At 41.5% G+C, this 22,352-nt stretch overlaps 1 protein-coding gene across 1 annotated transcript in view; it reads left to right on the forward strand.

Moving 5' to 3' along the window:
- Window positions 1-22,352, forward strand: part of FKBP9 (FKBP prolyl isomerase 9) — a 59,802-nt gene that overhangs the window by 27,875 nt on the left and 9,575 nt on the right. Inside the window, exons 2-7 of the mRNA XM_010587181.3 lie at window positions 163-308; window positions 704-893; window positions 1,706-1,851; window positions 4,737-4,926; window positions 10,529-10,674; window positions 18,569-18,755. Of these exons, the coding sequence (XP_010585483.2) occupies window positions 163-308; window positions 704-893; window positions 1,706-1,851; window positions 4,737-4,926; window positions 10,529-10,674; window positions 18,569-18,755 (1,005 nt within the window). The remainder of the gene's footprint in view (window positions 1-162; window positions 309-703; window positions 894-1,705; window positions 1,852-4,736; window positions 4,927-10,528; window positions 10,675-18,568; window positions 18,756-22,352) is intronic.

Here is a 22,352-nt window from a genome sequence, read left to right on the forward strand (position 1 = left end):
GTGGTTTACTTCGCAAAAAATCAGCCATTGAGAAGTCTGTGGAGCGCAGTTCTACGTATAGGATCGCCATAAGTTGGAGTCCACTTGACAGCAGCAGGTTGTTGATTCACCAAGGGAAGGACTATTTATACTTTTCTTTCTTCCTGTCTTCTGGGTCTGCAGCTATGACAGAGACTCCACCTTCAACGTGTTTGTGGGAAAAGGACAGCTCATTGCAGGAATGGACCAAGCTCTGGTCGGGATGTGTGTAAATGAGAGGCGTTTTGTGAAGATTCCCCCAAAGCTCGCCTATGGAAGTGATGGCGTTTGTAAGTTTTTGTTCCGTATTTGTAGACATATCTGCAGAAACAACCAGAGCATTTGCAAGCTGGTCAGTCAGACAGACTACAGAATCTTGGAAGGTTTAGACTGGGGAAAATGAAAAGCAGTGAATACACACACAGCTAAAATTTCCGTTTTGGGCTTATTTCTTCTGAATGTGAAAGAAGGTCTTTTGAATGTTACCCTTGTTGAGGGGAAATTTTTGTTTTCCTTTTTTTATCAATTTCATTTGGAGCAAAAAGGGAGGGAGCATGGTTCCCTTCTGGAATTCCATACAACTTGAACCCTTTTGGCATCCATTACCCTTGGCACCATCCTAGGCATTTATATGTCTGACCTGAAAGGCAGCACCTTCTCAGCATGAACTCCCTTTAATTTCCAGCTGGTGTGATCCCTCCAGATTCAGTGCTTCATTTTGATGTACTCTTGATGGATATTTGGAATTCTGAGGACCAGGTTCAGATTCACACTTATTTCAAGCCTCCCAGTTGCTCACGGACCACCCAGGTGTCGGATTTTGTAAGGTACCACTACAATGGAACATTCTTGGACGGGACACTCTTTGATTCGAGGTAAGTTCCACCATCCATGGTTTTATCAGTGAAGTGCTCACTGGTTCCTTCTGTCTTGCCTACTTTTTATTTTTATGCCCATGGGGAAACCAGGAGAGGTTTCATTAATCAGTAACAAACTGCTTTACTTTGGTCAAAATTTTAACATATCTTAGAGTGATCTAAGAGCAGCGTCAATCTAAATTAACAGTATTTTGAGAGCTCATCGTTAAGAGAAGGATCCTATTTGTAAGTAGGTTTATACATGTTTTGTTCATTATTATAGTTTCCCCATGGAAGGCAGAGGGGAAGGATGAAAGTATATGAAACTATGGAGAAGTGTAGGGGTGAAGTGAGGTGCTGAGCTGGAGAACAGTGAACCCTTTGAGCCTTCTTCTCATTGTAGTGTGTTTGGTTAGATGGAATGGCAGGCCTGTTTTTGTGAATCATTGTGGTTTAATTACATGCTCTTCATTCTTCTTCAACTTGAGGATGTCTGTTCTGTGTTTGGAAACCCTGGTGGTGTAGAGGTTAAGAGCTACAGCTGCTAACCAAAAGGTCAGCAGTTTGAATCCACCAGGTGTTCCTTGGAAACTCTGTGGGGCAGTTCTACTCTGTCCTATAGGGTCACTGTGAGTTGAAATCGACTTGATTGCAACGGGTTTGTTTTTGGTTTTTGATTCTGTGTTTGGGAGCAACTGTAATGGCCCGCCTCCAGGGATGGGTAGGGGCTCATTGTTTAGCTGAGATTGGGGTAACAAATACCTCATAGAGGGATGAGTTGGAAACACCGTCATGGTACGGAACTTGTTCTCTTTCTCATTGGTTTCCAGTCACAATCGCATGAAGACTTATGACACGTATGTGGGGATTGGCTGGCTGATTCCTGGGATGGACAAAGGGCTGCTGGGGATGTGTGTGGGGGAGAAACGCATGATCACCATCCCTCCTTTTCTGGCCTACGGGGAAGACGGAAACGGTAAGCCTCCTCTGTCGGAGCCACCCTCATCTCTCCTTATTTTTATTGCAGTGATAAATTCAACTGTTACCACATGAAACCCGCCAGACATTACCATTAGACCTGTCCAATATGGTAACCACTAGCCATATGTGGCTATTTGCGTTTAAATTGTAATTAAATAAAACTTAAAATTCAGTTCCTTGGTCACAATGCCACGTTTCAAGTACTCAGTAACCTCACGTGGCTAATGATAGCACAGATATGGGAGTTTTTCCATCACTGCAGAAAGTTCTATTGGACAACACTAGTCTAGGTCATCTGTCTGACGGTTGAGTTGCAGAAACTTCCATTTAGTAATGGTTATTGGCATTCATGAGCAAGCCCTCTCTGCCCCTGCTGCACAAGCTGTGTCCCTGGGCACCAACCTCTCTGGGCTGTTTTCCCATCTGTGAGATGAGATTTGAACGAGACAGTCTAAAGGTTGTAGACATCAAGGTAGCAGTTTAGCCATATAATGTCAGAGCTGCCAATTTTTTTCCTGATTTGCTCTTTGCAATGGGTTTTATCTGTGATATTAGCTCCATGGGAACAAATGAAAAGCATAATGTTAGGAAATACGTTAATTAGAATTAGTGTCCTGCTTATGGTTTTACTGTGAAGGAAAACGTAGAATGTTGACTTATAAGTAGAATTTCTCAGTTACCACGCATATTTGAATTTCAGGCACGTTGAATCGTACTGACAGACACAAGGAGACCTTCAGGCATTTAAAAAGCAGATCTATATAGTTAAGTAAAGAAATGAAAATATGGTTCTAATTAAGAAGTTTATGATAGTGGTACCTGGCTTACAATAGCCCTTTAATATAAGGTTTTTCAAGCTATGTTTCGGGGCTCTGTAGGTCTACAGAGCAGGAGGAAAGGGAGCTAAGTGAAGGGGATTCAGTCTCCTTCCTGTCTACTTCCACAGAGGAGGATTCCTTGTGAAAAGAAAAATAAAATGTGACAAACGCCATCCTAAATATATCTGAATTCTCCCTTCCCTGAGGTATAACCAGTTGTCGTTGTGTCAGCGGCAACTCATGGTGACTCCACGTGTGTCTGAATAGAACTGTGCTCCGTAGGGTTTTCAATGTCTTGATTTTTTGGAAGTAGATCACCAGGCCTTTCTCCCAAGGCATCTCTGAGTGGAATTGAACTTCCAACCTTTTGGTTAGCAGCTGAGCATGTTAACTGTTCTCACCATGCTATAGGGTCGCCATGAGTCAGGATCAGTTCAATGGCATACAACAATAGCAACAACATACTTACTGGTAGGATCCCTGGTGGCATAAGAGCTTGGCTGCTAACTGAAAAGTCAGTGATCGGAACCCACCCAGCAGCTCCTCAGGAGAAAAAGCCTGGTGATCTGCTTCCATAAAGATTACAGTCTAGGAAACCCTATGGGGCAATTCTACTCTGTCCTATAGGGTCACTGTGAGTCGGAATTGACCTGACGGCACAACAACAACGTACTTATTGATACTCAAATTGTCCCATCCTTGGCCAAAAAAACCCAAACCCAAGCCTCTTGCTATCAAGTTGATTCTGACTCATAGTGACCCTATAGGACACAGTAGAACTGCCCCATAGGGTTTCCAAATAGCAGCTGGTAAATTTGAACTGCTGACTTCTTGGTTAGCAGCCAAGCTCTTAACTACTGTGCCACCAGGGGTCACACATCCTTGGCCAGCGTAAGTTTATTCATCTTGGCTCCCGAGTCTTTTGACATCACTCACATGTATAAGACACCGAGTCCTTTGACATCACTCACATGCATAATAAACCTTTAAAAATTGTTTTAAGGAAATTAAAATCAAAGAAGACACTTTAAATGGGTGAGTGGTATTATATGTGAATTAACATCTCAATCGAGCTGTTAATAAAAAACAGGTTCAGTTAGTTCTACATGCTAGAAAAATTAAAACTCTGGGGTTATTTTTAAGTTTTTCTTTTTTCTCTCAAACCATATAGAAAGGTACAAAAGATTAATATTCTGTCATGCACAGACACGTACACACACACACACACACAAACTCAGTCCACACACACTTCAGGGATTGACCACGTTCCAGAAGCTGCTTTCAGCAGATTTAATCATTCCCCACAGGGAAATTACTAGATTTAGAGTTATTTATTGACTGATGTTAATCTTTGCAAGGAGGGCAAATGCCCAATGATGTCTCTGTGTGGGTTAGTCATTTTGCAGATACTCAGAAAACCCTCCCTATGAGGAACATGTAAGAGAAGCAGAACCATCCAGAAGCAAAATAGAAAGTATTTGAGAATTATTTACGTTCTGGATTGTGGGTGCTATTTTTTCCCTCTGTTATCTCTGTTTAATTTTAGTTTTATTTATGTATATCTTGTTTGGGATGCACTGAAAGGATTGAATTTTGCCTTTTGCTTCTTAAAAAAATTGGCTCTTCTGAAGTACAAATTTGTGTGGTGTTCTCCTGAACCAAATCGGAGCTTTGGAATCTGTGTCTTTAAATGTCTGTAATTTGCATGTGTACACAAACAGAAACCCACAGAGTTGTGTATTGGGGTTTGCATGTGGGTATGTAACCACTCACATGGAGCCAGCATGAGCATCGAAAATAGAGGCACAGCAGTCTTTTATATTATTAATGGCAGTTACCTCTTTTTCCTGAGAGTCAGGCTTCAGATTGTACCCTCCAGGCCATGGTTGGACACCGTGGTTAGACACCATGTGGGACCGCCCAGATTTGGAGGAAAGTTTGTTTCCTTGGCTCAGAAACTTCACGGAATGAATAACACCAACACAGAGAATGTTGAGTTGTTGTTAAAGCATTTCCTACGTCTTGTGTCCTGATTTCAGCACCTTCCTCCATTCCACTCTAGGGAAAGACATACCTGGACAGGCATCTCTGGTCTTTGATGTTGCGTTATTGGATCTCCATAACCCCAAGGACGGTATTTCCATTGAGAATAAAGTAGTGCCTGAAAACTGTGAGCGAAGAAGTCAAAGTGGGGACTTTCTCAGGTATCATTACAATGGCACGCTTCTAGATGGCACCTTTTTTGATTCCAGGTAAGTAAATGGCTGGAGCCTTTCTCACCTGAATGTGTTATTAAATACTCTACCTCTGGTTGGACTGTGATCTGAATACTCTGTCGGAGCTGGTTGGTGGTTAGTATTTTGATATCCACTAAGGTTACTGTTTTTTGATACTGAATTCCTTCATGGACTATTAGAATGTTGTTGTTCTTTTTGAGGGGTATGGGAGATGGGTCTGAAGGAAAACAGGAAAGGCCTGCTCATGACTTCCCAGTGGCTTTCCATAAGGGAATGGAAAGCACTCCCACCATCTCATCTTCTATGCCGTGCTCAGCTATCCAAGTACAAACCCAGCTCTGGGGTCCAGATTAGGGAGTGGCTAGAAGTGAGGTCAAGGAGGCCCCATGGAAAGAGCAGAGGAGATGAAGCTATATGAAAGTGCTTTGCAAACTTTAAAGACTGATTGGATGAACTCACCTTCCTTCCTGATGCTGCAGAGGCTAGTTCCTGTGCTGCTGTTGTTATTCATAGTTTTGTTTGTTTATCCAGCACAGCTTGCAGTTTGTACAGATGGCTTGGGGTGCAAAATATGAGCAGGCAGCAGGCATTCAGTATGTCTTAGTCATTCAAGTGGCATGTGTTGTTTGGAAACCACTCCTTTAGCTTCCTGTAGAGCAAACAAGCAGTGACAGCAGCCTACCTGTCTCTCTGAGGTAGTAGGTAGACTTCGGTTTATTTAGTCATCCAAAACCATTACAGAAGAATTTTTATATGGTGTTATTTGAATAATTTGTTCTTCCTGCTCTTAGGGTTTCTTCTTTTAAATTTTTTATTCTATTTTTTGAGAAAAAATAGTATTCACATGACTCAAAATCAAAACAAAGTGTGTATTAAGATACTGTGTCTCACATGTCCCTGTCTGCCTCACGCCCGTACCTCCCCTCACCCCCTAGAGTAAACCACTTATATTAGTTTCTTGTTTATCCTTCTAGTATGTGGGTTTAAAAAAAAAAAATGTAAATCTGACCAAATACAGATGATACATTATTTTCTTCCCTTGTGTAACATATTACATACACTATTCTGCACTTTGCTTCTTTTTCACTTTGGAATTTTCTTCCTATCAATGTATAGAGAGAAATCATTCTTGAAAAAATTTTATATCTGTATAGCGTTCCATTGGATGAATATACCAAATTTCCTTAGCTATTCCCCTATTGGAAACCCTGGCAGCAAGGCGGTTAATACAGCTGCTAACCAAAAGGTCAGCAGTTCAGATCCACCAGGCGTGCCTTGAAAACCCCATGCGGCAGTTCTACTCTGTCCTGAAGGGTTGCTATGAGTTGGAATCGACTCGATGGCAACAGGGTTTTTGTTTTTTTTTTTATTCTCCTATTGGTGAACATTTGAGTTATTTTTGTTCTTTTTCTATTGCAAAAAAAAAAAAGTCCTTTGATGTGTGTATGTGTTATTACTTGTTACTAGAGAGTTTGGTTCTGTCCTTTATTCCCTGGCATTATACTTCCAATTGAAAGACCATATTTCTAGTGTACACCAGATTTCATTCCTTGTTAATACAACCACTGTTTTCTTAGGCTTCAGACAGCTTTCCATGTTAGCACATTGGGATCTAGGCCATCCTAACAGCTGTGTAATAGTCCGTTGTGTAGATTTGCTTTTATTTAGGTGAATCAGTTCTCTGTTGGTCATGTGTGTTGTTTCCTGTGTTTTGACTTTGAGTAGGGCTGCCATAATTATTTCTGTAGCTGAACCTTAATGTCTGTGATTAATTGTTCATTTGGGATAAATTTCTAGAAGTAGAATTTCTGGATCAAAGGTCATGTGCGTTTTCACAGTTGCCCTCAAGGAAGGCTTGCTTCCCTTCACTGTCTATAGGATGCCCTGTTCTCTATAAGCTTAGTAGCATTGGGCATAACACTTAAAAATAAACTTTGCCAATTTATAGGAGAAAAGTCATCCTTTATGGGTTTAATCCAAATTTCTTTGATTGCTGTTGAGGTTGAAATTTTTCAAATGTTTATTGGCTATTTGGACTGCTTGTTTGGTGAATTACTTGCCCTTTGACTAATTTGGAAACCCTGGTGGCATAGTGGTTTGTGTTTTTTTGTTTTTTTTTATTTGCCTAATTTTATATTGAGGGCATTTGACCTTTGCTTACTAATTTAGAGAGTTCTATACATTAAAGGGAGCCCTGGTAATGCAGTGGTTAAGAGCTACGACTGCTTACCAAAAGGTCGGCAGTTTGAATCCACCAGCCGCTCCTTGGAAACCATATGGGGCAGTTCTACTATGTCCTATAGGGATGCCATGAATTGGAATTGACAGCAGTGGGTTTGGTTTTTTATACATTAAAGAGGAGCTCTGGTGGCACAGGGGTTAAGTGCTCAGCTGCTAAACTGAAGGTCAGCAGTGTGAACCCACCAACTGCTCCACAGGAGAAAGATGTGGTGGTCTGCTTCCATAAAGATTACAGCCTTGGACACCCTGTGGAGCAATTCTTCTCTGCCCTGTAGGGTCACTGTGAGTCAGAATTGACTCGGTGGCAGTAGGTTTTTGTTTTTTTTTAACCTTAAAGGGAGTCCCTGGATGGCATAAATGGCTAATGTACTCAGCTGCTAACTGAATGGTTGGAAGTTACAGTTCACCTAGAGGTGCCTCAGAAGAAAGGCCTGGCAACCTACTTTTGAACAATCAGCCATTAAAAACGCTATGGAGCACAATTATAACTTTGACACATGTAGATTGTCATGAGTCGGGATCAACTTGATGGCAGTTGATTTGGTTTCTTGTTTTTTATACACTAAAGACAATAACCCTTTTATGGTTATATTTTATTTTGCATTTTCCTTATTGTATTTTAATTTTAATTCTTTTGATTTTTGACTTATTTAAATGTAAACTGTTTATGTGGTTAAATACATTAGACATCTTTATGAATTCTGTCTTTGGTGACTTGCTACAAAGTCTCTCCCCATCTCTAGAATATATAAATATTTCCCCATATTTCCTTCAACCCCTCTAAAAGTTTTACTTTTTTACCCTTAAAATACTCTTTATTAGAATTTTTAGCTTCAAAAGTAGTGTGTTCTTATTGTATATGTGAAACAATCCAAAGATGTATAATGAAAAATGTAGTAATTTCCCATTCAACCCTTCCATTCTCACCACCCTGAGGTAACTGATACTAACAACCTTCCACACATAGTCTCTTTCCATGCTCATAAATGTTTTCATATTAAAATCTTTAATCCATCTGGAACTTATTGTGGTATTCAATGTGACAGAAAGGATTTAACTTTTTTTTTTCTAGACGGTTAGCCAGTTTTTCCAACAAACTTTATTAACTCTTTTTTTTTTCCACGGATTTAAAATGTAACTTTTATTATGTACCAAATTCTTATATACAGTTTTGAGTCTTTGTCTAAAATTTTTATCCTTTTCTATTGATATCTATTTCTGGTCCAGTATCATACTTTTAATTATAATAGTCTTTTAATTTGTTGTGATTCAAAATCCTAAAGGGTTTACAGTGAAAATTTTCCCTCCTATTTCTGTCCCTCAGTCATTTAGTTCCCCTCCCCGTAGGGAGCTAGTATTATTAATTTTATAGGTCTTCTGTACATATACATTGAGAACACATATATTTATTCTGCTATTTTTATTTTTTATGGGAGTGATAGCTTGCTATACACTTTTAAAAACTTTTGAAACTAATTGCTTTTAAAACTTTATTCTTAAAAACTTTTAGAACTATTCTTAATTATTCCTTTTTCCAAATGAACTTGAGAATTACTTTATTGAGTCTCCCCCTACTTCTGCCACAACCACACCCCACTGGGGTTTTGATTGAAATTGTTTTAAAACTCATAAATCAGTTTGGGGTAGCATTGACAACTTTACAATCCTCAACCTATCTTGTTGGAATATTTCCCATTGGGGAAACGTGATGTTTTTTTCCATTTATTTAAACCTTCTTTCATGTTCTTTTGTTAAAGTTATTCAGGGTTCTCTACACCTCAGGCCCACCCTTCTGCTCCAGTCTCTTCCTTTGAGGCTTTTTCTTGTCTCTTGGCATGGCCCTCATTGTTACCCCAGAGGTCTTCACCATTCAGCTCCCCACATCCTCCAGTGTCTGCTGTTCCCCTCCCACCCACCATGGAACCTTTGCTGACTAGTCCAATTGGCATTTTTTCCCACCTCTTCCTCCATCTCTTCCCTCTTCTGAGGCAACTGCTATCTCTCTTACCACGTGGTGTCCGTTTATAAGGGACCACATCTCGTAGGGTATCTTTCTCCCTGAATGCCTAGCAGTGAGCTGCCCATTGCTGAAGATCACCAAGTACCTTCCTGAGAGAGGTGGTAACGTGGGGAAGGTGAGAGCCCTGCCCTTGGCTAGAGGATGCTAGAGAACCAGGCACTGCCTTCTCTTCCCTGCTGTGTTCCCTTCCTGGCCTTCCTGACTAAGCAAGGGGATGAGGTTTGAAGCTGCTCACTATGGGGCTGCTGCTCTCCTCAGTGAGGCAGGAAGGGGCACTTCTCCACAGCCTCTCCTGAAGGCTGATGCAGATAATCTCCTGCTTCCTGTGTGAGGAGAATCATCTATTCATAAGTATCATTTATTCATGTCCCTTGGCTCTGTGGTCTCTGAACGGCATTGAAAGGGAAAGCCCCTCACAGCTCTGCTTTCTCATCTCTGGCCGTCTGTGGCTGGCCATCTTCTCTGAGGCATATCCTCTGGTTGTGTCTGATGAGGTAATAGCAAAACAGACTGGCTCTTTCAGGACAGGCTTTTTGCCACATCTGCACCTGGTGGCGTTGATGATGGGTACAGGTCACTGTGGTCCAGAGTTTGGTAATAGCCTTGACGTGAAGTTTTATCATTTTATGTTGGAGTCATCAGGCTTTGGGGAATTGCTATTTTAACCAAATGCATAGAAATCAGACTCAGTGGACAATCTATACAGAGCCTGGATCTCTCCATTGAGTAGAATGCTCGGACCTCCTGCCAGTGGCATTTGGAACGCCTGAGTGTTCACTAGAGGGAGGCTTGGTGAGCAGTGATTTGAGTAGGGATATTTCATCCAGGCTATGGTAGAGGCTGAAGAATGTATGGGCTCAGTGTATAGGCTATTTTTCTGGCAATCAGAGTATTCATGCCTCCATATAGACTTGGTCCTCTTGGGATACTGGGGACAGTCTCCTTGTGGTACATTCTGAGTCCCTGATAAGAGCTACCTCTGATGCTTTTTCAGTAACTTGACATGGTTTCCAAATACAGAGTCCAGTTCATATTAGCTACATTTCTGTATTGTTGCTTCTTGTGACCCTCATTGCATCGATAAACCTGATCAAATCAGAGGGTTGGCGGCGTGTTTCTGGGAGCGTTTCTTTAGACGGCCGCTCAGACCCTGTGTGGATTCTTGTTTATCATTTCAGGGGAGCATGCCTGTAGCATGTCTCTAAAAAACCCCAGTGCCGTTGAGTCGATATATATGGCCTCTATTTTGGGGTCTGGAGGCCTGTATGTTCCTGTTGCTCTACAGGACCAACTAATTTATCCTGCCGCTGTGGTGTCCCTTGTTAGTAACCTCGCTTTTTTTTCTCCTTTTTTTAGCTACTCCCGGAACCGCACGTTTGACACATACATCGGGCAGGGCTACGTGATTCCTGGGATAGATGAAGGTTTACTTGGTGTTTGCATTGGAGAGAAGCGGAGGATTGTGGTCCCTCCTCATTTGGGGTATGGAGAGGAAGGAAGAGGTGAGCACCGTGTGCACCGTGGCACTGTGTGTTGCTTCCACATTGCTTGGAACAAGGGCTTCTAGGGAACCAGCACAATGAAGTCCAGCTTAAGACTTGCATGCCCAACTAGCTTGAGTTTCTAGTGTCACTGTTCTTTGTCCTTGTTCCCTGCCCTTTTCTTCCTTTTCATTTTAAAAATTCTTAAACCTACACCACAGTTGAAAGAATTGTACAGTGAACTCCACTTAGATTCACCAGTTGTTAACATCTTACTATATTTATTTGATCTCACGCTATGACTTTTTTTTAAAATGTGAAGTATATGAGAAGTAAGCTGCAAAACCCTGTTCTTTGTTTTTTAATAAATTTATTGAGGTAAAATTTATATACCATAAAATTCATCCATTTAAGCATACAATTTAATGATTTTTAGTCTGTTGACTAGGTTGTGGAACCATCACCATAATCTAGTTTTAGAACATTTTTGTCACTGTAACAACAAACCTTTTTTTTAAAATTACACAAACAATGTATACTGACCTTAAGAAAGAACCCATTGCCGTTGAGTTGATTCCAACTCACAGCGACCTTACAGGACAGAGCAGAACTGCCCCATAAGGTTTCCAAGGAGCACCTGGTGGATTTGAACTGCCAATCTTTTGGTTAGTATCCATAGCTCTTAACCACTACACCACCAGGGTTTCCATATTGACTTTAGAAAGAGAAAATATAGATAAAGAAAACAAAATCACCCATAATCCTACCACCCAGGAAATTAACAATGTTAACCATGAAATGAATGTCCTTCTATACTTTTGTGTACATACGAATCTTCGTAGGTAAAAAGAAATATGTATCTACAAAAACAAATACTGGGATTATCTATACATACTAATCTGTAATTTCTCTCTTCACCTCATTTATTGTGAACAGCTTTCCATGCCAACAGGATTTTTTTTTAATTGTGCTTTAAGTGAAAGTTTACAAATCAAGTCAGTCTCTCATACAAAAAGTTATACACACCTTGCTATGTACTCTTGGCTGCTCTCCCCCAATGAGAAAGCACATTCCTCCTTTCTACCCTGTATTCCCCGCATCCATTCCACCAGCTCCCATCCCCCCCGCCTTCTCATCTCACCTCCAGACAGGAGTTGCCCACAGAGTCTCACGTGTCTACTTGAGCCAAGAAGCTCACTCCTCACCAGTACCATTCTCCGTCTTATAGTCCAGTCCAGTACCTGTCAACAGGATTTTTTAATGGCTGCATTGTATTGTGAATGATGCTTTCATCTTACATTGTTTTCTCACATACATTGTTTTTAATTAACTTGATTTGGAATAGTTGATGTAGTATTTATTTTGCTTTTGTATTCTTTTTGTTGATGGGATTCTGGCTGGACTTGCTTGCTGGACATGTTCATTTTGTTAACCTACTTCTAATTTTCATTAATGTATCGTAAGGATCCTGGTAATTTTCTCAATAGGTTTTGTCCCTGATGATCAAGGAAGCATCTGATTGGTTAGAAACTAGAGTGTACAATGAAGAAATTTTTTTTTTCTCACTGACTTAAATTTCTGATTTATTAAGCCACAACAGATCACAGCCCTAAGACACATTCAACAGGTCTTGCTTCATGTCCTGGATGCCTTGTTTAATGTCTTGATGTTCTGTTGTTTTCTAACGTGTAAATTTCTACTTCTAGCTAAATACATACAGAAATAGATAAATTATTTCTGAGTATTCTTATTTCATTATGACCTGAGGACTAATCCTTCCACTAAGAAGAATGCAGTGATGGAAAACTTTTGCTTATTTTCCTCCTTTTGGCTTTCAATCAAGTATGAGACAGAGCTCTGCAAAGAATTATATAAGGCTCTGGGAAGCATCAGAGGCTCATAAATTTTCTGGGCATAAGCTGCTTCATTCTGAATCATGTGTTGCTGTAGGGGTGGGACACCCTGATGTGTAAAACTCAAGTTCTCTTGTGGAGCCTGCCTCTGTCCTCTCATGATTAGCATTGTGGCCTCTTTGTGGCGGTTGCATAGGACTGAATGCTCATTCTTGAGGAACTCACCCAAGAAGGGCACCAGGACACAGAATCTATCTAATTTGTGACTTCCTCACCACCTACCAGAGGGCCAGGCACATAGTAATTGTTCAGTAAACATTTGTGGAAGGAATGAATTGCTAGGCTCTCCCAAGGTTCTCACCTCTATCAGCATTTCTTTTTGTTGTAGCCATTTTCCTTGCACTGTTTGTGGAGAGGAAGGGGTAGGCCTCCTGTAAAACTCTGGCTGCTTCTTTTATCATCACCTTTGTTCCGTGGAGGCAGCCCTGAAATTAGGGGACTTGGAAGTGTTTGCAACCCTAAAGAGGAAACTAGTTTCTACCCATGGGGTTGTGTAAATACTACTTCCTTGCTGGTTTCCTGCACCCCAACTTCCTTTTAAGCACTCCCTTAGGAAGGAGAAAACCGCTCACATTATGTGCTGAATGTCAGGCGTGCCTCCCACACGATACCATTCAAATCTCAAAGCAGTCGCCTGACAGTACACAATACTGGGGAGGCCAGTACAGCTTATCCAAGGCAAGGTCATGGAAGCTCCATAGGCATAATCCAAACTCTCTGAGGGACCGAATCACTGGGATGGGGGCTGTGGAAACCATGGTCTTGGGGAACATCTAGCTCAATTGGCACAATACAGTTTATAAAGAAAATGTTCTACCTTCTACTTTGGGGAGTAGCATCTGGGGTCTTAAAAGCCTGTGAGCAGTCATCTAAGATACTCCACTGGTCGCACCCCTTTGAGAGCAAGGGAGAATGAAGAAAACTAAAGACAGATTAGTCCAAAGAACTAACGGACTACATCTACTGCAGCCTCTACTAGACTGAGTCTAGTACAACTAGGTGGTGCCCAGGTATCACCACTGACTACTGTGACAGGGATCACAATAGAGGGTTCTGGACAGAGCTGGAGAACAATGTAGAACAAAATTCTAACTCACAAAAAACAGACTTAGTGGCCTGACAGAGACTGGAAAAACCTTGAGACTGTGGCCCCCTGGACACCATTTTATCTCAGTAATGAAGTCACTCCTGAGGTTCACCCTTCAGCCAAAGATGAAACAGGCCCATAAAACAAAACTAGACTAAAGGGGCACACCAGTCCAGGGCCAAGGACTAGAAGGCAGGAGGGGACAGGAAAACTGGTAGTAGGGAACCCAAGGTCAAGACGGGAGACTATTGACATGTCATGGGGTTGTTAAACAATGTCATAAAACAATATGTTAAGCAATGTCATAAAACAATATGTGTACTGTTTAATGAGAAGCTAGTTTGTTTTGTAAACCTTCATCTAAAGTATAACTAAAAAGAGTTGAGGCATTATCATAACTTTTTTTTATAAAGTAAGAAGGCCTTGAGAGTTTGAGTCACTTGGCCAAGGCCACACAGCTAATTGGCGATGGAACCCAGTAAGTGGACCCAGGGATTTCGCCCTGCCTACATATAAAACCCAGTGGCGTCGAGTTGATTCTGACTCATAGCAGACAAACAAAATGGATGAGTTTCCATGCAGTGACTTGTTGATACCCATATATGGAGAACCAAGAACTCAAACAGAAGTCCTAAGTCCTAGAACTCACAGAGAAAACCCACGACCAACAGGAGGGGCAGAGTTTCCTTCCAGGCATGCTAATCGGCTGCCTTTATTTTTTTGTCATCTGTGCCTCTTCTTTTTTTTTAATATAATTTATTTTATTTGTGTTGTTGAGAATATACACAGCAGACTATACACACCAATTCAGCAATTTCTACATGTAGAATTCAGTGACATAGATTACATTCTTTGAGTTGTCCAACCACTCTCACTCTCCCTTTTGAATTGTTCTCCCCCATTAATATCACTGCCCCCTAAGCTTCCTGTCTGTCTAATCTTTCCAGTTGCTGTTATCAATTTGATCCCATATAAACCATATAGATAGTTCTTAAAAGAGCACAATGCTCAAGGTAGACATTTTTTACTAGTTAAGCTATCGTTTGGTTTAAGACTTCAAGGGATATATTTGGTTTAAAGTTTGGCTTAAAGATTATCTCAGGGCAATAGTTTCAGGGGTTCATCCAGCCTCCATGGTTCCAGAAAGTCTGGATTCCTGAGAATATGCGTCTTCTTGAGAAGGGATTCTAGTGGTAAAAACTGAATGAGGGTTTATTCGAGAGAAGTTTGGTTTTGGGGCCATAGTGAAGGTTATTTTCACCTGTTTGCTGGTCATCACTGATTCCTATACCTAGTCTGTAGGTAGCTTTGTGGAACTCAGGAGTCCCTGGGTGATGCAAATAGTTAATGCGCTTGGCTACTAGCTGAGAGGTTGGAGGTTCAAGTTCACTCAGAAGTGCCTTGGAAGAAAGGCCTAGTGATCTACTTCTCAAAAAAATCAGACATTGAAAGCCACGTGGAGTACTGTTCTACTCAGACACACAAGAAGCTACCATGAACTAGAGTGAGCTTAATGCTTTTTATGGAACTCAGCAAGATGGAGGGGGTGAGGGCGGAAGGCCTGCTGGCTGCCTGGGGCAGATGAGATCTTATGGTTCAAGATCTGGTCCTCATCTGTGCAGGCCCAGAAACTCTATCTGCCCACCCATCAAAGATTTGGGCAGTACCATGACCAGGCACTGGGGATTCAGCAGAGAAAAAGACACAAGTTTCTGCCCACACAGAGATTACTTTCTTGTGATGCCCTCGATGATACGTGTCTGCGTCTCAGAGTTAATCAGGCACCTGGTAGGACTGACTCACATTAACTTCCTAAGAGCTGAGACACACACCTGTCTGCTAAATATTTACTTGGTAAGGTGTGACTGACCGTACCTCTCTGCTGATGGGAAAACTTGTTCCTGGCATCCTCAGGGTCTAAGAAGCTGAGTTAGCCATCAGGAAGGTTTTCAGCAAGCTGGAGACAGAGCTCAGGGAGAAGGGTTGTCTTGAGGCATAGTGCTTTTGGCCATGGAGAAAGCCCTGTGCCCAAATGCGCCTTGGCCAAATTTAGTGTCTGCCCAGCTTGGTCCAAGAAAGATGATGTCCTAGGCACCCTTTTCTAAGGCTCCAGCCACACATCCTTTCTTCAGACAGGTTGATACAGCCGATCAAGCTGCATCTTTCTTTTCCACCAATCATATCTGATTCCAATCATGCCTTGGTCATCTTGATTAGATATGGGGCTTCCCAAGGCTTCTCAGTTGCTGATGTATAGATTATTAAGCACAGTGTTTCTTAAACCTGGCCGCCTATTAGAATCCCCTGGGAAGCTGATGAAAATGCCAATGCCTGTCTGTAGTCTAGCAGGTCTAAAATGTTGGTGCTCACCACAGATGAGAATCACCTGGAGAGCTAATGAGGTTGAGGAAGTCCAGAAGTGTTGAGGTGAGGTAGGGCCTGGGCCTTTGTATTTTACCAAGTTCTCCATGTGATTTTGATACCCATCGACGTCTGAGACCCATTGCTCTAGAACAGTTAAGTCTGATCTCAAGGTGTGGCCCAGGCAGTGGCAATTTTTTTTTTTTTATTTTAATCGTACTTTAGATGAAGGTCTACAAAACAAACTAGCTTCTCATTAAATAATACACATATTGTTTTCTGACATTGGTTAACAGCCCCAACGACATGTCAACACTCTCCCTTCTTGACCTTGGGTCCCCTATTACCAGCTTTCCTGTCCTCTTCCTGCCTTCTGGTCCCTGCCCCTGGGCTGGTGTGCCCTTTTAGTCTCGTTTTGTTTTATGGGCTTGTCTAATCTTTGACTGAAGGGTGAACCTCAGGAGTGAGACTTCAGTACTAAGCTAAAAGGGTGTCCAGGGGGCATACTCTCAGGGTTTCTCCAGTCAGCAGTGACAGTTTTTTTAATGCTCCTAGGTGGGTTTTTAAAAAGTTACTCTTTTATGGATGTGTAATTAATTTATACATCATAAAATTCACCATATGAAAGTGTACAATTTAGTGGGTTTTAGTATATTCAGAGTTGTGCAGCCATCACTACTAATTCCAGAACCTTTTCATTACCCCAGAATGAAACCCTGTGCCTATTAGCAATGAGTCCCCATTTCCCCCTCCCACACCCCCTGGCAGCCACTCATCAAATTTCTGTCTCTATGGATTTGCCTCTTTTGGACATTTCATATCAATGGAATTATATACAGCCTTTTGTGTTCAACTTCTTTCACTTACCAGGTTTTGCGGGTTCATTCCCAAGTGAGTCTAATGGGTTTCCCAGGCTAAGAAATTACTGATGTGGCTCTATAGCTACTCACACTGTTAGTGTGTGTTAGTTCCCCAGGTAGAGCTGCCCTTGGCCCTTATTCTGAGCAAACTTCTGGCTGGTGGCCCTCTGCAATTTCTATTTCCTATGAGAAAGATCCTGCATCCTGTTATTACCCACATCAGCGACTCCCATTGCTAGTGAATATCGGGCACCTGTGTTCTGCTGTTAAGGTGCGTGCCTCTGTAATTACTACACTGTTAACTTCAGTCAAGCCCCAAAGTTTGTGCCTCAGTTTTCTTACCTGTAAATTGGGGATGTAGAATTATAGTGAAAATTCAATAAATTAATACCTATAAAGCACTTAGGAGAGTGCCTGGTATTTAATGAGCACCCATTTAGAGTGTGTGTGAGTACGTGTGTGTGTATGTGTTACAGACAGCACACAAACAAGAGAGACACAGAGAAGTACATGATAGATGTAAGGGATAGGGCGGGGCCACTGGTGTTCATATATCTGCTTGAATTGTCTATAGCTGTGTTGTGTTCTTGAGCAAGTTATATCTGAGTTGGTCTTCTTATCTGTAATGGTAATAATAATATTATACCTCCTTGATTCTAAGAAACACTATTTAAAATTTTTTTACACTTAAACTTTTCTGAAATGGAGCCCCAGAGTGGTGGAAACTGTTAACATGCTTGGCTGCTAACTATAAGGTTGGAGGTTCGAGTCCACCGAGAAGCACCTTAGCAGAAAGGCCTAGTAATCTACATTGTTTCAAACAGCCAGTGAAAACCCTATGAAGCACAGTGATCCCATCCTCCTGTACATGGGGTCGCCAGGAATCAGGGGCCAACTCCACCCCGACTAACAAAAACTTTTCTGATATGGTCTGGGGTGTGTGTTTTTCAACTGATACATGTGCTTAAGGTCTTTCCCCATGCCCTGAAAAGCTGTTGCTAAATTCATGGAGTGTCTGTTAATCCCAATTTATGGTAATACTTACTTCCCAAGGTTGCTTGCTATAGGGATGTAATGAGATAATGTATGGGAAAATACTTTTATGAACTGTAAAACATTATCCAGATGTAAGATACTGTTTGAAGATAATGGAAAAGAATAGTAATAATTTTGTGTAGAACAAATAGGATGTGTGTAAAAGCATTTTGTGAACTGTAATAAGGAGTGTATATGTGCCAATTTTGGCTAGTTTTTTCCCTTATGAAGTCAATGTTAGTTTTTTTTCTTTTTTTCCCCTTGAGCAGTGGTAGGACACTGGAGTGAATTTCAGTCTACAGACTATTTTCTCATCCTGCCTCTTCCGGTGGGTGAACCATAAATTGGCTGAACTTTGGTTTCCTCATCTGTGACAAATTTGACTATGAATCATCTGGGCTCAATGATTCTGTGGGGTAATAGCCCATAGTCTTGAACTGGCTGTGTGACTCTGGGCAAATTCATGCCTCAGTTTCTTCATCTGTAAATAAGTACTGGGTACTTTTAAAGGCTCTTCTAGCTCCATTCCCATAGTATTCCCTAGGATTCTGTATCTGGGTCCCTGTGTTGTTTTCTGGAGGCCACGAGGACAGATGTTGGAAGGCACACATTCTGCTGCTTGAGGTTTTGTTCATTAACTCACCATGTCTGTCCTTTAGGGAATATTCCTGGCTCAGCCGTGCTGGTGTTTGACATCCACGTGATTGACTTCCACAACCCCTCTGACTCCATCAGCATCACCTCCCACTACAAGCCCCCCAACTGCTCAGTGCTGAGTAAGAAGGGAGATTACCTCAAGTATCACTACAACGCCTCACTTCTGGACGGGACTCTGCTGGACTCCACGTAAGAGCCACCAGGGAATGGCGTGGGAGTGAGCTTGGTGGGTAAACGTTGTGTGTTCCCATGAGTCACCTTTTTGTTTCATCAGATACTGGTTGAGGGCTTTTCTTGTCTTCATTCCTTCCATACTTCATGCCTTAAGCCTTCATCACTGCTCAGGTACATTATTCTAAGAGTTTCCTATTAATGGTTTCCCTTCCGCTCCAGGCCACTTCCCACCCTGTGAAAATTGTGTTTCTGAAAAGTAGATCTCTTCATATGACTTCCCTTTTTAAAAATGAACCCACAAGGGACACTGAGTTTCTATTAAAACCCACTGCTGTCAAGTCAATTCCAACTCATAGTGACCCTATAGGACAGAGTAGAGCTTCCCGGTAGAGTTTCCAAGGAGTGCCTGGTGTATTTGAACTACCAACCTTTTGGTTAACAGCCATAGCTTTTAACCACTATGCCATCAGGGTTTCTAGAGTTTCTATTAAGAGTGGGAAAAATTTTTGGTAACAGATAATGGTGATGATTCCACAACATGGTGAATGTAATTAATGTCACCGAATTGTACACATAAAAACGGTTGAAATGGCAAATGTTTGGACACATAAAGTCCAAACTCTTTAGTATGGCACCTAAGGCTCTCCTTGCCTCGCTCTATTCTGCCTTGCTGGTCTCATTTCCTGCTGGAGCCCATCTTCTGCCTCCCAGGGCCACCAGGTACAGTGGTGCAGGCTGTGTACTGCTGCTTGCACCCTGTCTCTCTAGTTTACCTTCCATCTATCCAACTTCTTTCCTGGCTTAAACGTCCTTTTTCTTCTCAAAAGCTTTCCTTAATTCCTAGGAAGAATCAACTGCTCCCGCTTCTGTAGTCTCATAACATTTTTCTTTTTCTGGTGGTGAAACATATACAGCTAGTCCTTGACTTACGACCCATATGGGTTATGACGTGCTGCACTTAGGACTGTCCTTTTTTTTTCTTTACATCTTATCATTTGTAATATTTGCTACGTACAACGTTGCAGCATGTAATTTGCTAATGTTATCATTCTCATGCAACCCTTGAAGACAAATACAGGTTGGATTTATAAAGAAACTAATAATAATTTGGTTATAGTGCAGTATAGTTTGTATGCAAGCAGTTTCAATAAAGTTCGATCTTCCTCTGCTTAAAAAAAAAAAAAGAAACTAATAATAAAAGGCAATAAAATGAAAACTGAAAAAAAAAATAGGTATTCTACTTACATCAGAACCGACTTAGGACAGAGTCCTTGGAATGGAGCCATGTCGTAAGTCAGGGACTACTGGTACAACATAAAGTTTGCTGTCTTAACCATCCTCAAGTGCATAGTCCAGTAGCATTAGTCACACTCACAATGTTATGCAACCATCACCGCTGTTTGTTTCCCGAACTTTTCATCACCCCAAACAGAAACTCTGTGCCTGTTAAGTGGTAACTCCCATTCCCACACCCCGCGCCACCACCCCCCACCCCGCCCTGGTAACCACTGATCTACTCTCTGTCTGTATACATTTGTCTATTACTGGTGTTCATATAAATGAGATCATACAATACATATCATTTTGTCTTAGCGTAATGTTTTCGGGTCTCATTCATGTAGCATTTACTAGAACTCCATTCCTTTTTTTATGATGGAATAATATTTCATTGTACGTGTATATCACATTCTGTTTATCCATTCCTCTGTTGATGGACACTTAGGCTGTTTGCATCTTTTGGCTATTGTGAATAATGCTGCAAGGAAAATTGGTGTACCGGTCCGCAACACTTTGTATTACCTGTATTTTAGTTATTTATTTTTGTTTCTATCTCTGTCATTCGGCTGAATGCCTTGAAGACACCCAATGTGTTTGTTCATCTTTTTACTCCCTGCACTTAGCACATACTGTAGCACAAAGGGAGCATTTCATAACTGTTAATTGATTGAGGTACATTCTGAAAATATATTAAATAGGAATCAACAGTATAAACTAGTATCGTGCATATAAACAGAGTTTTGCTTCTTATGTATCTATATCTTCAGGTGAATCTATAAATTAACACAATATTCTTTTCATTGGTGAAGAAACATTCTCAGCTTTTCTTTATATTGCCATAATATAAGGCGCCCTGGTGGCGCAGTGGTTAAAGTGCTTGGCTGCTAACTGAAAGGTTACCCAGTAGTTCAAAATCACCAACTGCTGTGCAGGAGAAAGACGAGGCGGTCTGCTTCTGTAAAGATGACAGTCTTGGAAATGCTGGGGGCAGTTCTGCTGTAGGATTGCTATGAGTTGGAACTGACTCAAGGGCAGCAGGTTTGGTTTTTGGGTTTTGGAATATAAGTATATCCATTTTTGTCCTGAGTCTGATTTAGATTCCTAAGTTTGGTTTTGGAGAGAAAGGCTTCATAGATGTGCTGCTGCATTTATTCTAGAAGGGAAGGGGCCCTCTCCCCCTCTCAGCCACCCCACTACCCGCTAGCTTCAGGTGATGATGTGTGGCTGGGGAAGGCCAGGCATAGAGAGAGCCCTGGAGACATACTACTGCCATACCCTACAGAGTAAGCCCTTTGGTGTTCCGAGGCCCTGTATGTTAATACGTTTAATGTAGTCCATCAAATCTAAAAATACCTTTATTATTAGAATCATTATTATTTTATGTATTTCCAAGGAAGTCAAAATGCTGCCTAAAGACAGTGACACACTGTCATTTGTAAAGTGTATCTCGATTACAGAGCTGTTAAAATGTGAAAAGATAAGCATTTTAGAATGAAAGAAGTATGTACATAGCTCCTAGGACCCAGATTTACAGGGCCTTGGAGTTGGAATCCACTACATGGCAACGGGTTTAGTTTGTTTTGTTTTTTTTTGGCTTGCAACAAAGGAGCCCTGGTAGTGCAGTGATTAAGCGCTCAGCTCCTAACCAAGAGGTCGGCGGTTCAAACGTGCTAGCTGCTCCATTGGAGAAAGATGTGGCAGTCTATTTCCATAAAGATTTACAAACTTGGAAACCCTATGGGGCAGTTCCATTCTGTCCTATAGGGTCACTATGAGTTGGAATCTACTCGACGGCAACAGGTTTGGTGTTTTGGTTGGCTTACAACAAATCTCCTTCCAAAGAGATCCCAACCACCAGTTATTAAATATAAGCATGTGGAGGGCAACAGGGAGGAAGCATGGCGTGTAGTTGTTTTGAGGGTCAAGTGAGTTTATGCTTGCGAAAATGGTCCAAAAGATTAGAACAGTCTATGAGGTTAGTGGCTTGCTGTCATTGCCATTGTTAACGCTCTTAAGGCTGTGGAAGGGGAAAATGGGGGTGGAAAACGAACAAAGGAATTCCTTCCCAGTGGGCTCAGGAAATGCTTTCCATGTGGGCTGGGGGAGACTCTGTCATCCTGCCTTCCTCTGAATGTGCGTGTGGTGGATTCACAGCATTCTTTGTCTTTTTTTAAATTGTTGTAAAAATATGTATCTAAAACACAACATCTGCCAATTCAGCATTTTTCAGATGTACAATTTAGTGCTGTTGATTACATTAGTCATGCCAGATGCACAGCATTCTTAAAGAGCATCGGGGAGCCAAGTGATGCAGGCTCCTTCCTCTCATCACAG

The sequence above is a fragment of the Loxodonta africana genome, chromosome 8, assembly GCF_030014295.1.
Source record: "Loxodonta africana isolate mLoxAfr1 chromosome 8, mLoxAfr1.hap2, whole genome shotgun sequence".
Taxonomy (NCBI): domain Eukaryota; kingdom Metazoa; phylum Chordata; class Mammalia; order Proboscidea; family Elephantidae; genus Loxodonta; species Loxodonta africana.